The 17,279-nt window shown below is 34.5% G+C and overlaps 1 protein-coding gene across 1 annotated transcript in view; it reads right to left on the bottom strand.

Moving 5' to 3' along the window:
• The window catches only part of LOC149411346 (retinal guanylyl cyclase 2), a 290,198-nt gene that overhangs the window by 145,265 nt on the left and 127,654 nt on the right, over window positions 1-17,279 (bottom strand). The window contains exon 4 of the mRNA XM_089647685.1: window positions 2,694-2,819. Within this exon, the coding sequence (XP_089503811.1) occupies window positions 2,694-2,819 (126 nt within the window). The remainder of the gene's footprint in view (window positions 1-2,693; window positions 2,820-17,279) is intronic.

The following is a 17,279-nucleotide window of genomic DNA, read 5'->3' as shown; positions in this document are numbered from 1 at the left end:
TCGTTCAAGAGTCCCAACTGCTTTCAACCGTCTGGAGCCATTGAGACTATGACATCCCCGATTGGGATATGTTGCAGGGCTGAATATAGTGGGGAGGGAAAGGAGATGAGGAAGAGAAAGGTGGGGAAGTACCCGTCTCTTTAGATCAATCTTTTATCAGGGCGATACTGAGAGTATATTTGAAAAAATGCTGACGATTTCTACGTGGCTTATAAATATAAATAAATAAAAACCTTGTTTTTTCCACATTACATTCTTATGATTGCATGTAAATTATTATTGGGATCAAAAATAACCATTTTTAATTTAATGATTTAAAAATATTGTTGTCTTTAAATCTAAATTGTAAACTTTGGACACAAATTTCTGGTAGCAATGTAAAGAAAACATAAGGACCAGAAAAAAACGCATTTTTTAAATCTTTTGTTTTTTTGAACTTGCTGACGTGTGCCCGGGGTTGCTTGGGGTTTGAGTAATGTTTATAATATTTTTCTAAAGAATTGAAAAAGTTTACTTCTTATCAGTTTTGTTTTCACTTGATCTTGTCATTCCTCCCTCGAGCGTTCCTCACTTCCATCATTCGCTACTATTTTATAAAACTGCATTATATCGTTTTTTTTTTTTAAATAAAATTTTATAATTTTAAGTAACGCATAACCGTACTATTCTCTCTCAGTTTGGTTGGGTTTATTGACCTCAAATCCAAATAAAAGATTAGCTTGAAAAGGTCCCGCAGTCAATCCTCTTAAGTATTGAGACAGAAACTAGTTGATGTATTATGTAAACTGTTAATGTATTGAAACCAGAAGAAGTAAGAACAGATACATATCCCGAATACCGCACCAGGACTAGATCGTTGTAGATTGGCGGGCGGCGCAGTATATTTACATGTGCGGGCTTTGATTAGGGGTTTGTGTTTGAACAGCGAACCAACATAATATTGACTTGGGCTCAAAGGGGTTTCGCAGACCCTTTATCACGAGTACAGCCCTCAGATTGGCCCTAAGCAATGAAACTTAGTGGGTGATATTGATGCCAAAACCGGGGCTCAAATGATCATGTCAGCTTACATATATTTACATTGTCTCTTATGGTTGTTTATGGTTTCAACGGTGATCGGATAACTCGTCGAAATGACAATTCAATACGCCATTAAAAAGTGATTTAAAGTCATGAAAAGCGATAAAACAAAAAACTAAAGCAAATGGGTTATGAACACGGAGAGAAATGAGAATTGCGAATCTCTTCAAATTATTGGAAATCCGGTTAAAAACGGAATTGCCGACCGTTTCCTGATAAACTTTTTTGTAAATTCATAATTGATCGGAACACGTGTTTATACTGTTTGCTTTGCTTGACATATATATAATGACGATTTTAGGAATTTAATTTTAATTTTCCAACGTCGCATCGTGATAAAATATTCTTAATTTACTAAAAGGAGGCCGGCAATCCCGTTTTTAACAAGATTACCAATAATTTGAAGAGATTTTTTTTCTTCTTAGTTAAGTTTATATGTTGTAGTTTTTCGTCGCCTTTAAGAACTTTACATCACCTTTTAAAGGTTGTTGAATAGTATTGTGTTTAGTTATCATGAAACCGGTTTCGACATTTTAGCGATTCCAATTTCGGAATATTTGCATTGCAGCCGGAGTGCAATTATTTATAGGCAACCCCCCACCCTTCCTACATCACGTCTACGCTTCCACAAACCTAGAGATACGGGTACTATTGCTTGGACCAACTTTCAATGCAAACGGTTCAAACCTGAATTCTTTTTCCAGAACGTTACATTCTGCAGTGCTTCCGATTAGGAAGAATTTACATAAAATGCTAATATCACCTAAAAATTGTTTTGTGGGGTGAATTCTAGCGGAATTTCGACATTTTGCGAGCGTAAAAAACTTTTCGAGAAAAGAAACAATAATTTGTCTAGATATTTATAATATGGATTTAGAACCTACACTAGCTAGATGTGGTCAGTGTGGTCGGTAAGAATAGAGTGGTTGGTGTGGTTCGTTGATGTGATCGATATGCTCGGTGTGGTTGGTATGAACTGTGTGGTTCGTTGGAGTGGTCGGTGTGAACGGGGTGGTTGGTGTGATCGGTATGCTCGGTGTGGTCGATGTGGTCGGTATGAACGGAGTGGTTGGTGTGGTTCGTTGGTGTGATCGATATGTTGGGTGTGGTCGGTATGAACGGTGTGGTTCGTTGGTGTGGTCGGTGTGAACAGATTGGTTGGTGTGATCGGTAAGCTGGGTGTGGTCGATGTGGTCGGTATGAACGGAGTGGTTGGTGTGAACTGTGTGGTTCGTTGGTGTGGTCGGTGTGAACGGAGTGGTTGGTGTGATCGGTATGCTCGGTGTGGTCGATGTGGTCGGTATGAACGGAGTGGTTGGTGTGGTTCGTTGGTGTGATCGATATGCTGGGTTTGGTCGGTATGAACGGTGTGGTTCGTTGGTGTGGTCGTTGTGAACAGAGTGGTTGGTGTGATCGGTAGGCTGGGTGTGGTCGATGTGGTCGGTATGAACGGTGTAGATGGTGTGATTTGTCGGCGTAATTAGTGTATTCGGTGTGGTCAATGTGGTCGAGTGGTCAGAGTATACGCTTTAGTTTATAGTCGGCGTGGTTCGTTGATGTGATTGGGGTGATCGGTGTGGTCGGTGTGGTTGGTATGATCGGTTAATAGTTACCTCTGGCGTGCGCGCTGTGTAGGCCACGTAGGGCCTGGTTCTCCCAGTAGAGATGTCGGGGCGCGACGCCCAGTTCTTGCAGACCCACCTCTATCTTGTTGGCCAGAACAGGCCACCAGCCCACATCTGTAAACGACCAAACAGAAATCAAAGACTGTTTAATTAAATTATCTAAGTCACTTAATATCCAAAAATGCATTCTGTTTCAACCAATTAAATGATCTGTACTACCAAGACAAGCCGAAAAGTTGATACTATAATCAAAGAATACTGAATCCTAGTCTAGATAGTTCCCTGAAATCGCTAAGTATGAATCACCACCGGGAATAATATATGTTTAATGTGCACAAACGACGGCAAGTGATTCTACACGATAGTAGAAGTAAAAAACATAAATAACTTTTTACGATATTTCAATTTTTTTCGCATGCTAAAATATTTTTCCCATATAAACAATTCAACTTTTTTACCTAAAAACTACCAAAAAAATTTGAAATTTCGACAAAGGTGAATCTTTTCTACTTCTAAAATAATATAGAATCAGCCTTCGAAGTTAGTTTACTTTACCCCCGGACACCCTGTATAACGTAATCCTACCAATAACCAACAATAACGAGGAATGCTTAAAATTTAGTTGGCTTTATGATATGAATATTAGAAATTCATAAAAATGTTCGATTAAGTTTAAAAAAAATTATTTGATTTATTTAGTTTCCATACAGAACCAAAGATCAATACATTTTTCTACTCAGTGATTAATCGAATAAAAAATATGTGAAGAATGATATCACAAGGCCCCGAAGAGATTCGAACTCGTGATCTCCTGTTTACTAGACAGGCGGTTTAACCAACTAAGCCACGGTGCCGGCTAAACACTCCGCCAACACTAACTAAATGCTGCCACCACATGCTTTATTTCATTATCGATAAGATAACAGGGTAAACGCCTAAAGAAGCTGATAAAAGTAATCCAATTTTATTAATACCAATTTTATAATAACGAGTATCTCCTATTTCATTAGCATTCGCTAATATTATCACATCATCTCGTTTAGCAAAGTTAAATATCTCGTCATCGGAAATAATAAACTCAAGAACGGTACTGTTATGTATAGGTCCTTACTAGTAAACGTGTTTTAAATTTTTTTTAAATATTCATGGGAAATGGTTGTTTAACAGTTGTGTAAAGTTAAAAAACATGTTTATTAGTAGGTGTGATAGTGTTTGTTTATTTATAATCCAAATGTAACATCTCAGTTAGTGTACAAATAGATACACACAATCGCAAAAACCTGCTCAGTCAAAGGATACATAATATAATATCTACGTACGATTTAAAAATTATAAAATTATGTCAAAACTCACTCCATTGACATACCTACAATACAAAGTAACGCAATGAGACACGAAAGTGATACATAATATAATTAACTCAATAATTATTTTAACCCATTTTTGAGCATATCAGGACCTTTTAATGAACTGACGAAAATGTCTACTTCAGCACACCCCATTTTATTTTATGGTAGACAAATTTGGGTTAGAGGGCTAAAATAGGCGAAATTATTTTTGAATGCATTCAGGTGAAATGATGTCTTGATATCTATATGTGTCTGTTTTTTTGAGTATGTATTAAAATAAAATAAAACTTCAAGAAGATCAATTTTGAATGGTGTGTTCAAAATAAACTGACATTTTTCAATAAATTTCCAAAGACACGAAAGATAGTCGCTGACGCAACTATGCATCTTCCACTAACATGTGTTCCTGGATTCCCTCACCCTGCATTCCCTTACCCAATTACCTGTCTGGTAATGACAATCAACATCGATACCTTGCCTCTCTATTAAGACAGCTTTTGAAGTGTAACCCTCAGAGTGTATTTGATATCAAGTCTGCTAAAATAACAAGAAAAGTTTACACGTGCTTTCACAAGACGTGTTTCATATGACCAGGGGTAAGTCAGTTCCCAATTCTAACTATATGTCAATCAGCTTCCCAAGTAGTAGTGTCAATTAGACAGGTTAAGAATACATTGAATACAGTCCACCACAAAAAAGTAATTCGTATGCAATGTGCGACCACAAATTTACAAAACCATACAAGTTTGTATCAGCCGTTATTCTCTCCCTTGTTTTTTCTTCCAAGAAAGAGGTATAAGTATATTTTCTAAGCTGGAATAAATCCATAACACAGTGCCATGAAAACTCCTTTTAATAAAGATGCTTATATTTTATAAACTTATTTCCACGAATTTTACTCCATCAACGTCAGAGTATCAACAAAATCAATTCCTAAACTTCAATAAATTGTAAGACCAGAGAAAATAAAACAACAGAGAAAAAACAAGAAAATAATATTACCTACAAAGAAGTGGGCGGCAATTGTCATGTCTTTTCTGATGGAATTTAGTTGGAACTTTTATTCGGGAAATCTTCTGAGGTTTTCCCACAGGAATATTTAAACTACGAAGGTTGTCGACATTGAATGGATTATAGAAAAGAATTTACTTTATAAATTATATTTAATGATATAAAGTTAATAGCCTGATTTATGTTTTAAGGGGGCAGACATAAGCCGAGAGATTTATAGAAAAAATATGAATAGTTCTTTTTTCATTTTTATTTAAATACTCAGTTCATTTTGTGCGCTATCAGAATATTTAAAAAAATACGTAACGTACGTATAGTCTACGCGTTCACAGATGGCGTAATTTAAAAAAAATGATAATACATATTTACATATTTTAATGTATATTTATATCAAGCATATTACTTAATTATATTTATATGAAAACATATTAAACTGCTTATTGAGGTTTAAAGCTAATAAATCCACCTAGATTATCCCGTTTATTACATATTTTTATCTTCTTTAAATTTGGCTCAATATAATTGCAATTACTGATAACCCGGTTAAAAACAGGACTGCAGGGCGTTTCCTAAAAAACTTTTAGTAAATTCGTAATAATATCGGAACACGTGTTCAAATACATCTGCGTTTGTTTTCATAATATATAATAACGAAATGCGAAAGTGTTAACATTTTTATAAACATGTGTTCCGACCTCGTGACAATACATTGGTATTTTACTAAAAGTTTATCGGAAAACCTAGCAATTTATTCGTTAAGGGCCTGCTATCCCGTTTTTAATTATTATTAATTAACTATTCTCTAATAAATTAGCAACATTTTTTATCAGTAAGTTTTCTCCGTGTACACGTTGACGATTTCACAATAAAAACCAAGACTTCAACATCTTTTTAAAAAATATATATAAACATACGTACAGAAAAAACTAAATTAAACACGTGTAAGATATTTGGCAGAAATATAAAATTATAATGATCCGAAGAACGAAAATGTTTTATTTTTATTCAGAACTATTCATAAGATGGTAAAAAGTTTTCCACTATTATAGGCCTTGTCCCAAAAATATTTAAAAAAGCGGGTCAAGGCTTAGAGAATAAAAATAATAAACACACATTCCGGTAATAAAAGACAATGCAAAAGCCTTCAACATTTCTTAAAACCAGTTTTTTTCAGCTAGCCTAGAGAAGACCGAAGGGAGGTTTGGGGGTAGTTTTGGGTAATTTATTGGACGAGTGTTTCTCACCCTTCGCGATAAAGCAGCCATTTAAGGATATACTTCCTTCCATCACCCCTCCCTCGCCCTGTGCCGAGGACGGAGGGTTTTATTACAGCGGCGGAGGGTCCCACAAGCTGATCTGTTTTATTAACACACATTTCCAGGAAAATATTACCTAAGTTATTCTCCCACTACTTCCGAACTCGTATATCGGAGAGGAAATGTTTTACTGGCCGCTGTGACGTGAAATATATTGGAGTATCAGATGAGCTACCGGTAAATTTCTTATGGGCATGCTCAGACTTCACTCCTTGCAGCTCAGAAGAGAGGAGAATGCCACTACCCACTTATTCAGACGGTTCCATGGTAAATCACCACAATTAAAATTCAACACACTTTTAAAAAGTTATATAAAGTCATTAGAAACGATGAAAAAAAATTAAACCTAACCTAACCTACTTTTGTTTCATCATTTTTCATGACTTTATATAACTTTTTAAAAGTGTGATGAATTATCATTTTGATGATTTATACGGTCACCATTTTCACAAATTTACAGTTAGGTATATTTTGTAATGTTTAATATACTTTCATACCCCCATTCTTGTGTTTCCTTTGACGAATATGGAGTGGTTGGTCTGGCATTTGTCCCTCGTGTAAAAGCCCTATTGGCTGACCTAACGCCTGACGATACGGAACTCAATCTCTACCACCTGAGCTAACGCCGATATGTTCCAAGGCACCCTTTTTGCAATGGACCCCTCGCAGGGAAAATTGCGCTTTTTACACGTTGTTACCTATATTTTGTTAATCTATGCATTGTTAAATGTTATATTTTATGTAAACTCTTTATTTTAAATGTATTTAAAAAAACATTGCATTTAAAGGCATGTAAAGGCATTGCATGTAAAAGCCCTATGGGCGTAAAATAAATAACAAAAGATAATTACAAAAATTTAAGAACAGTCCATTCAACATACGTATTATAATAATTATAATTTTATCCATTCAATACAAGCATCTAACAGAATAATTTTTTCGATAATTATGAAATGAATAATTGAGAATTTCGGCATTTATGCCGTAATTATGTGATTACGGCTTACCCATGATTCCAACGAATTAAATGAGTTTAAAGGAATGCGACCATTAATATTTTTTAATTCTGCTTTGGTCAGTATTGTATTTCTCATTCATTTGACGTGGTACAAGGATTTTGGGTGATTTATTTCAAGCAACATTTTTAATGTGAAACTGCACAAGAGCCAGCAGGGGCCAGCGAGACTACAGCATCTCCATTTGGGATATGAAGATAATGGGGAGGGGAAGGTGACGGGGAAGAGGAAGGTGGGGAAGTACCTGGCTATTTAGATCTGGTCACGAAACACGATTAAAGCTGTAATGCTATAATCTCACGTACAAATTCAACCACTCTAGGGCCTTTGTAACATAAAAACTCTACTTTGCCTATGTACGAAGTCATTTGTAGTTTGCTGCAGTTGTTTGGTCTCCATTTTACAAAATCCACATAAACAAAATCGAAGCAATTCAAAACAAATCCCTAAAATATCATTGTTACAAGTCATTTTTAAGATTTAATGATTATGCAGAGGCAGATTCATACTTTAAAATTGATTAACTGTGTATACGGAGGCATCATAAGGATGCACTATTCCTGTATAAAATAGTTAACAATAATATTCAATGCCCAGAGTTGCTAAACAAGATTCAATTCAATGTCCCTGCGCGTTCAACACGCTCTTCTGTCCTGTTCAGGGTGGATTATAATTCTTGCCTGAACAGACTATGCAATAATTACAATAGCGTATTATCCAAGGTTGATATTTTCAGCTGCGAACTTACCAAATACAAGAGATCCACAAAAGAATATTTCTCTGATGGTTTGTGAATAATGTTATGTCTCAATTGTTTATATTTCTATAATGATTTGATTTATATCTACAACCTCTCTCCATGGCTATAAATGTATTGACACATATTTTGTTTTGTATATTTTTAATTTATTTATATAATCTTTTGTTTTGTATAAATTTTTGAATTCAAATTCTGTCTCAGTAGAGGTAAAGTCACAAGGAGGAAATCCATAATTTGTTTAATGTAATACTTATGTACAAACTGAAATTATTTGATTGTAAAAGACATTGGGGATTGCTTTATTACTGAATAAAAGAGGTACGATGATTAATATTATATTTATTCATATAACAAATAGAGCTAGAGACTCTCAAATAACAAGAATTAGCATGATCTCAAGGGGTGTGCGACAATACGAAGAATTGATCGCACGGAAGGAATTTTTAAAGTAGCAATAAATTAGTTAAAAGTGTGACATTATGTATAATCTGACCTGATTCACCGAAATGGGCGCCATACAACTCGTATTATTTTTTTTAATGATAAAGGATAATAAATTATTATGAGCAATAATTAGTCGCCAGCAATATCAATACAAATTGAAAATATCTCCCGAGTAAAAATAAATGCCGACCACCACTGAGCCACGTCGGCTTATTTCCAACCCGCTAAATCATTTTTTTTTTATTTTTTTTTATTGTTGATACATTTTTTTTTACAATATTTCATATTTCAATTCAGTAATGTTGGCCTCACTGGGTTGTTTACCCGTGCTGAGGCCCCCATTTTATAATTTAAGAATTTATACATTTAAAAAAAAAAAGAAAAACAACATTAAAATAAAGATAAATTTAAAATAAATATAAAGATTAAAAATTAAAATATAATTATAACACTAAAAAAAAATATCAAAAGAGAATGTAAATCGGCATTTATAATGATATATGTGTTTGTGCGTGTTGCGTGTTTTATTTTTTTTTTTGTGTTGTGTGTATATGTTTTATTCTTTTATGTTATAGAATTTTGGTAATATTGTCTTTTTGTTCTTTAATCCATTTTTTTATTTTGTGTTTGAATTTATTTTTATTTTCCTCAATTTTTGTTTCAAGTGGAAGACTGTTGAATGCTTTAATAGCGTGGTATTTATGGTGTCTTTGTCCAAAGGTAGTGTTTACCGTCGGAGTTTTTGTGTTTTCTTTGTACGCTTGTCTGACCGGTCTATTAGTGATATTTTGTGTTTGTTGGGGTTTGTTATTTTGGTCGAAAATGTAGTTTAGTAGTGTTTTAACATATAATTGGCGTATATCAAGTACGTCACAGCTTTTAAATATTTGGTCTGTGTCGGTTAGTTTATGTTTTTTGAGTATTACCTTTAATATCGTTTTCTGTGCGATTTCTATTTGAGTGATAGCTGCGTTTGTTGCTCCTCCCCAAGCAATTATTCCATATTCTAATATTGATTGGCATAGTGCAAAATATATTGTTTTCAATTGTTTTATTTTATATATGTTTCTTATATTTAGGAAAATGTGTATTGTTCTGAGGAGCCTATTTGTGATTTGTTTGATGTGATGTGTCCATCTAAGATTATGGTCAATTACGATTCCTAGATACTTTATTTGTTCTGTTTTTTCTAGAGGGGGGCAATCGCAGATGTTGGTGTTGATGCATTCGTGTATTTTTATTATATAATTATTAGTCAATAATTGTTTTTTGACTAATTATTGCTTTTAATAATTTATTATAGTTTGTTCTATGCATAAAAACCTTGTCTTATAAAAATTAGTTTATCATTAAAAAAATTTAATATTTGACAAGTCAAAACATTTCACCAACAAATGTAGATATAATATGTCTCGACGCCATCTAGTGGGAAATTTAGCACTAAAAAAGCTTTTCCTATAAAAATAAAGTTGAATTTTTACGGTGGAAAAAATTTTATCACCAATAATTATTGATTGATGTACTAGTACAAATTGAATTATTTGGCGGGTTGGAAATAAGCCTACGTGGCTCAGTGGTCCAGAGCGTCTGACCTGCCATGAGAAGGAAAGTATTTAATTCCCGTCTGTGGCATTTATTTTTATTCGGGAGATATTTTAAATTTGTATTGATATTGCCGGCTACTAATTATTGCTCGTAATAATTTTTTACAATTAAAGCCATTTTAAACGTTTTAATTATGAATTGTGTTCTTAAATCAGGGTGATATTGAGAGTATCTTCCAATCCGGCAATTGCTTAAGGCAAACTAATTCAAGAAAGATTCCTGTTGTATTTAAGTTTCATAGGAACTGATCATGTACAATTAATTATAAAGTAAACACAAATCACACTCTACGAGATTAACATTCTTGAATGTCATCCTGGAGTTTTGTCTTGAAGAAAAGTTTAGGAAACTTACTTCAAAAGTAATTATTTCACGCCTACGTTCAAGCATGTCTGAGCACCGTCCGATAGCAGAGCCGAGAGGCGAAAGGTGAACTATGGTCCCGGATATCAGTTAATTTTAAGCTCGGCTTGGTTGGAATGTCGAGCTTAGCCTGGCTTAGCACATAATCCTATGTAGGTCGTGTAGCAACTGAAACTGCTTACGAATTACAGCTTCAGGCGCACATGAAAGTGGACTTTAAATACTTTAGACGAAACAAAATGGTGTTTGCTGGAATCGGGTGATAGTATGAAAAGGAAAGAACAAGATATGGAAGGAAAACGGGATGACTAATCACTTACCACTGTATCTCTGCAAATGAGAATACAACACAATCACAATATAGTGAGTTCTGCTACTAAAAATTGTGGTAATTATCGCCACAATAAAACGATGTCATGTATTTCCAAGATAGTCACATTCCTTATTTTTATTTTTTAAAAAAGAGATTATATACACGAATAACACCAACAACTACGTGTTTCCAAGATAGTTCGAATCCTTTTTCAGTTTTTCAAAAAACGGCAATCGAAATGTACTATTTTCTTTCAATTTTCAAACACTCTTCTAGCAAGGTGGTGGTTACACAATAATAACTGGAACAGAGGAAGTAATAGGTAGATCCTTTAGACCAGTCATACTCAACCTGCGGCCCGCGGGCCGCATGCGGCCCGCCGAGCTATTTTGTGCGGCCCTCAATACATTTAATATCAGGAACATGATTTACAAAATCTGGCATTCTATATCACGTTAATTTGAGATTAATTGCGACTTTGACACATTGAAACCCGAAGAGGATGGTATAAGTATAATATACTATCTGTATAATATAATATGGTATAAGAGGTTATGGTATAAAAGGTTGCTACTGCACACCATAACTGCACACGCTATATCTATCTCTAAAAAACAAAGATTTGACAGACAAATATGCGCGCAAATAATTTTGCTCGTGGCAACACATACATTTTTGACAGTTCCAAAGTTAAATGGTTACCAGTGTTACTACCATTTAGGCTAATAAACATAACAAAAACCTCTTGAACTTACCTTTATATATCTATTTGATAGAATATTTTTTGCAGCCGGAAATTTTCGAAAATGGAATTCCGTAGCTACCGCCCCCCATGGATTTCGAAAAATTGTTGTGGGGAATTATATATGATGTTTTTGACTGGGCGGAATTTTCTTTCAGCGAAATTCTGTAACAACCCCCCCCCCTGTGGATTTAAAATATTTTGTGGGGAGCACTCATTTTGAATTTTTTTTGTGGGGAATTATTATGTTTTACAGAAATTCTCTAACTACCCCCCCCATGGATTTCGAATAATAAAAGGGGGAATCAAGCTCACACCGTTGGCAACACTGACCAGTATAGTTTTGCAGCCCGCTTAGCTTAACAAACATATGAATGTGGCCCGCAGAAGAAAAAGGTTGAGTATCACTGCTTTAGACCCTTTGATTCAACTGGTCCATCGACCTATCGCCTTGCGACGCAGTGGGAGAGATACGTTCATATGTCCGTCACTCCTGGTCACACTGATCCCTAGATTCCGTCACAATCCTCAAACCATTTACCTTCCAGAACTTCCTGTCCTTCCTTTACTTATAAAAGACCCTCCACATAACATCCCAAAGGATGACATAAGCCCTGAGGGAAAAGGGCCTCCTGTGTGGGGTTATTATTTAAACGTAAATTAATAAAATTTAAAAGAAACACACACACTAGCTAGTAATACCTACCAAACAAAATCATTAGTTAATAAAATCTTTACTTGGTGACATCTTTAGTTAATAAAATCTTTACATAATAAAATCCTTACTTAATAAAATCTTTACTTTATAAAATATTTACTTAATAAACTCTTTACTTAATAAAACATTTACTTAATGAAATCTTTACTTAGTAAAATCTTTACTTAATAAAATCCTAACTTAATAAAATCTTTACTTAAATAAAATCTTTACCTATATTTTCATAAAGTATTTTTTTTACTTTGTTTTAAATCACTTTCTTATTGACAGGCCAAGATTCCAAACAAAACGTCTGTAACCAAGTGGGTCTTCCGACGACCCCATGCATTTTTCTGTCTTATGGACTTTTAAACTATAGAAATCCAAATTATTAATGGTAACTTATGTATTTGCTCAGAAATTCCTTATATACTAGAATGATATGTCAAGTATTTAAGCTAATATAAAAATATAAGAATAAGTAATTTTGGCACTACCTACTCCCCCACTTGGCTGCGGTGTAGTTTTTTTATATAAGTATATTTTATTTAATTATAAAATTTTACATCTTCCATACCAAAATTTGGGCTTCACAACATTGAGACATAATCCACAAAAAACTGCAAGAATTTTAAGTTCCTTAACCGGAAGTTCATTGAACATTTTAAAACCTTTATAATAAGTATTGTTTTGTGTTCCCGATAAATTTGTTTCAGGAAGCCTAAAATCGTTGCAGTTTCTATAACGATGTAAATGAACTGTAATATTAATTTTAACATTCTTTAACATATAATCTGGTAACATTTAATTTTTTAACTTATAAATAAACACTAAGGTATTGTAAACTAATCGTTGCCACACACTTAAGAGATTGAGTTGGCGTTGCATGGTTGTTATCCTGGTGTACCTGCTACAACACAGTATTGACCTCACGCCTCTGTTCTGAATTATTTCCATTCTTTTAATTTGTGTTTTGTTACTCAGAAAGATTACACTTGTGCAGTAATTCAGGTATTTGAGTTATACAGGTTGACCAGTTTTGATTGCACTCAACCTTTTTCAGGACAGTGGAAATATAAACTGATAGTTTATAAACTGGTAGTTAATTGAACTACTAGTTAATATTTCCATAGTCCTGAAGAAGGACAACTGAAATCGGTTGACCTATGTAACTCAAATAAAGAGGTTTAAAACCAAGTTAAAAAAATCATCTATATAATATCAAGCCACAAAATGTTTGCTTTCTTCGATAATTTAATTTAAAATCTTTACATACATTTCTTGTACCGCCAGCATATTATTTTACCACTTACTTTGTACATAGATAATGCGATTACTTAAATTTAGAGTAGATCAATATTATGTTACAAAAAAAACATGCAAAATGTACCTTCATTGTGTTATTTATTTATTCATTTATCTTCATTAAAACAGTTTAAAAAATCAGGATTAAGTGAATCCTTGTTTATATCGGGATAGATTTACTAAATGAACCATCACAAGATCATTTAATAGTGGATTTAAATTAAAACGATCACAAAAACACTTGGGACGGGTGGTTTCAGAGATTTTTTTAATGTGACACCTCACAAGAGCGCCCCTGTCAGTACAGTGTTAAGGCAAGGGATCTATGTCGCGACCCGGTTAGGTAACGTTGTGAGGCGGGTTAAGGGCTGTAGGAAGGGATTTATTAAAGCGGGTCTTGAAGAGGCCCGAAATACATGAAGGAAGAAAAACAAATGCCGGTAGCTCGTTCCACACACGAGCCATCTTACACAAAAACGAGTCGAGGAAGCGGCCCGTTTTCATGAAGCCAATATTAACTGTGAACGGGTGTTCCGCTCATATACGTCGAGTTTCAAGCACGTGCACTGGTGCACCGGGTATCATTATTGCTAGCTCCTTAGAACAGGCTCCATTAAAATACCCGTAAAACAGACTCAGAAATGAAGGAAGTTTCTTTTAGTCATATAAAGGGCTAAATATTTATCTCATTGAATAACCCATTTCACCCAGTTTTCTCTCTAATATAATATATATAGATACGTGTATTTCCCACTATTCCTCTTGGAATACTGTGGGTTATAGGTGCCTAAGATCTTTAGCCATAATAAGCGCCATGATTTTTTCAAGATACCACACGGCAGAACAGATGTTATAGTACAGCATGGCGTGACAGGAGGAATGGTGCTATTGAAAGAAATTTCTAAAATAGTAGGTTGATGTATTTATAAATATACATATACACTGACAGACTTCAGTCAGTTTTCAATGCTGCAGCAAGGCTGATAACTGGTGTTCCCAAATATTCCCACATCTCACAACATTTGCGGAACCTTCATTGGCTTAAGTGCCCTGAGAGAATCCAATTCAAACTCTGCTGGATGGTTTTTAAAGCCGTACATAATATGGCGCCACCCTACTTGTCGGAACTCTGCATTCCAAACGATGTTAATGTTAGGCAAGCAACGCTTCGATCAGCATCTTCAACAGCCATAGGTAGACTTTCAGTACCTATGCGCAATCACAATACCAATTTTGGAGACCGAGCTTTTGCAGTAGCAGGCCCAACAGCTTGGAACAAACTCCCTTCATATTTGCGAAAGATCGACAGCTCATCTGAGTTCAGAGCAAAACTAAAGACTCACCTTTTCAACTTGTCGTATCCAGAATGATGACCTTTTTTATTGTTTTATTCATCAGTAGTATTTCATTGCTCAGTCCAGGGGATTTTCTATTTGACTTTTTTTTTTACCGCTATTAACCGTTTATTACGCGTAAACAATTTAAAAAAAATATATTTTATAACTGACACCACGCGCAGAAATCATAACAATCGGTATTTGTAAATATAAATTAAATATGTGTGTTAGTCGTAAATCTCTAGTTTAAGCCGAAGTTGTAAGTCGTTTTGTAGCGGTATTGTGTAAAAATGCCCACTTGGTCATAAAAATATGTATAGCTTAAGTCATTAGTTAAAAGTCTTAGTTGTAAATCACTCGACATTAGTCTTAGTTATAAGTCTCTCTATATCTATGAAACTTAGTTATAAACCAAAAGTAACTAAGTCTAAGTGATTAATGCATAAATTAAGTTGTTAAGCGCCCTTGAGGTGATTTTCTCACGAAAACGGCGCTATATAAATAATCCAATCATTAATTGGTTCTTAAATAACTTAAAAACTTAAAATAATAAATCTGTTAAATAATAAATCTTGCATTTACTCGTACATGCTTTAAAATCTGAATATAAGTAGATTTCCTGGGGAAACTACGTAGGAGAGATGTATAATTTTATCATAAATATATTAACACATTATTTGGTAAGAGGCTAAAATGTACAAAAGAAAATTACAAAAAAACAAGTAAGCTTTTACGAAAATGGTGTCATCCGGCGTACGGTGGGCGATTGGTATTTTACCCCGGCATTTCAACGGTCAATCTATCGTAAAATATAATTTTATTTTAAAAATAAAAATAAAATATGTCAAAATAGTGAAACACCTCAGACATTGAAAACACGGCGCTTCTGTGGGAGTTAAATTCCCGTTTTGTTCTATCAAACTTATCACTCAACGTATCGCACTTTACCTTCACGCTCCACACTCGATACTCATTGGAAAGTGTAATACAACACCAGACCTTGTCACTTGTCGCACGACTCACACTGACGCTAATACTGACTGCTTTTACTAGCTCCCACTGAACTATTAAACTGTTAGCTGTTAGAGTGCCTTTGCTCTTCCCTGATGCTACTTTGTGGGAATTTATAATCAAGTTTAATCTTTGTAATATATACGAATTCAGCCTTATTAGTGCCAAGAGTGTTTGAGAGGTTTGAATACTTAACGCAATATCCCTCCACCGAAATGAGATAAAACACCTTTCCACGATGTATGAAGATGGACAAGGTATCGAATGCCATCAATGTCAGTAGTTTCACTGCAAGAGAACAATATTTCACTCGGATTTGGCAAAGAATGTATTCCCTATTTATATATTCAAAAGTGTTTTTTTATTTGATATTATAGAAACAAACAGTACATTTGTTACAGTGATTTGAAACAATTTACAGATATCAAATATTTCATGTTGGGTGCATGTGATTTGTTTCCTAGTACTGTCTTGTATGTGATATTTAATTACTAGTTGACACGTGTAGGTGTGTGTGCGCGTGTGTGTGTGTTTGTGTCTGTGTGTGCGTGTGTGAGGGTGTCTGGAGTGTGTATGTATGTCTGTTTCTGTTTGTGTGTGAGAGAGTGTACAAGTCTGTGTACGTGTGCTTCTGTGAGGGTGTATGTGTGTGTGTGAGGGTGTGTGTGTGTGTGTGTGTGTGTTTGTCTGTGTATATATGTGTACGCATTGTGGAATAACAAATAAGTAATTATTTCCATGTCTATTATACTGGTATGTACACACAATGAGTATAAGGTATATTTTGTCTTTTACGGAACGCCTGATGTTGATGATGACTTAACGATCATTTTAATCTAGTGGACAGTTTCTATTTAACGCTTCTATTAGTAAGGTTATTACATACACGATCGTTAACACGATCGTTTTGCGACCTTTTTTTCATCTGTTTACAAAAATGTCCAACCAACTCTCAATATTGACTCTACCCTTCACACTGTACAGATTGGGCCTTCATTCGACCTGGTCAGTATTTCAGAAAAAGATGTTAAGGAGGTACTCTCAAATTTAAAGAAACCTCACTCCATCGGTCCTGACAATATTCCAACATTTATACTAAAGGGTTGTTCCGACCTTTTAATACCACCATTATGTCATCTCTTCAATGTTTGCCTAAAAAACGGGATTCTCCCAGACATCTGGAGATTAACTAAAATAACCCCTATCTACAAGAAGGGAGACAAACGCGATATCCGGAATTATCGACCAGTTGCCGTTCTATGTTCCATCATGAAAATATTCGAGAAAATTCTACATAAATATATA

This window comes from Hesperophylax consimilis, chromosome 26, assembly GCF_061612785.1.
Source record: "Hesperophylax consimilis isolate HC1 chromosome 26, BYU_Hcon_1.0, whole genome shotgun sequence".
Lineage (NCBI taxonomy): Eukaryota > Metazoa > Arthropoda > Insecta > Trichoptera > Limnephilidae > Hesperophylax > Hesperophylax consimilis.
This window is presented reverse-complemented; position numbering and strand designations above follow the sequence as displayed.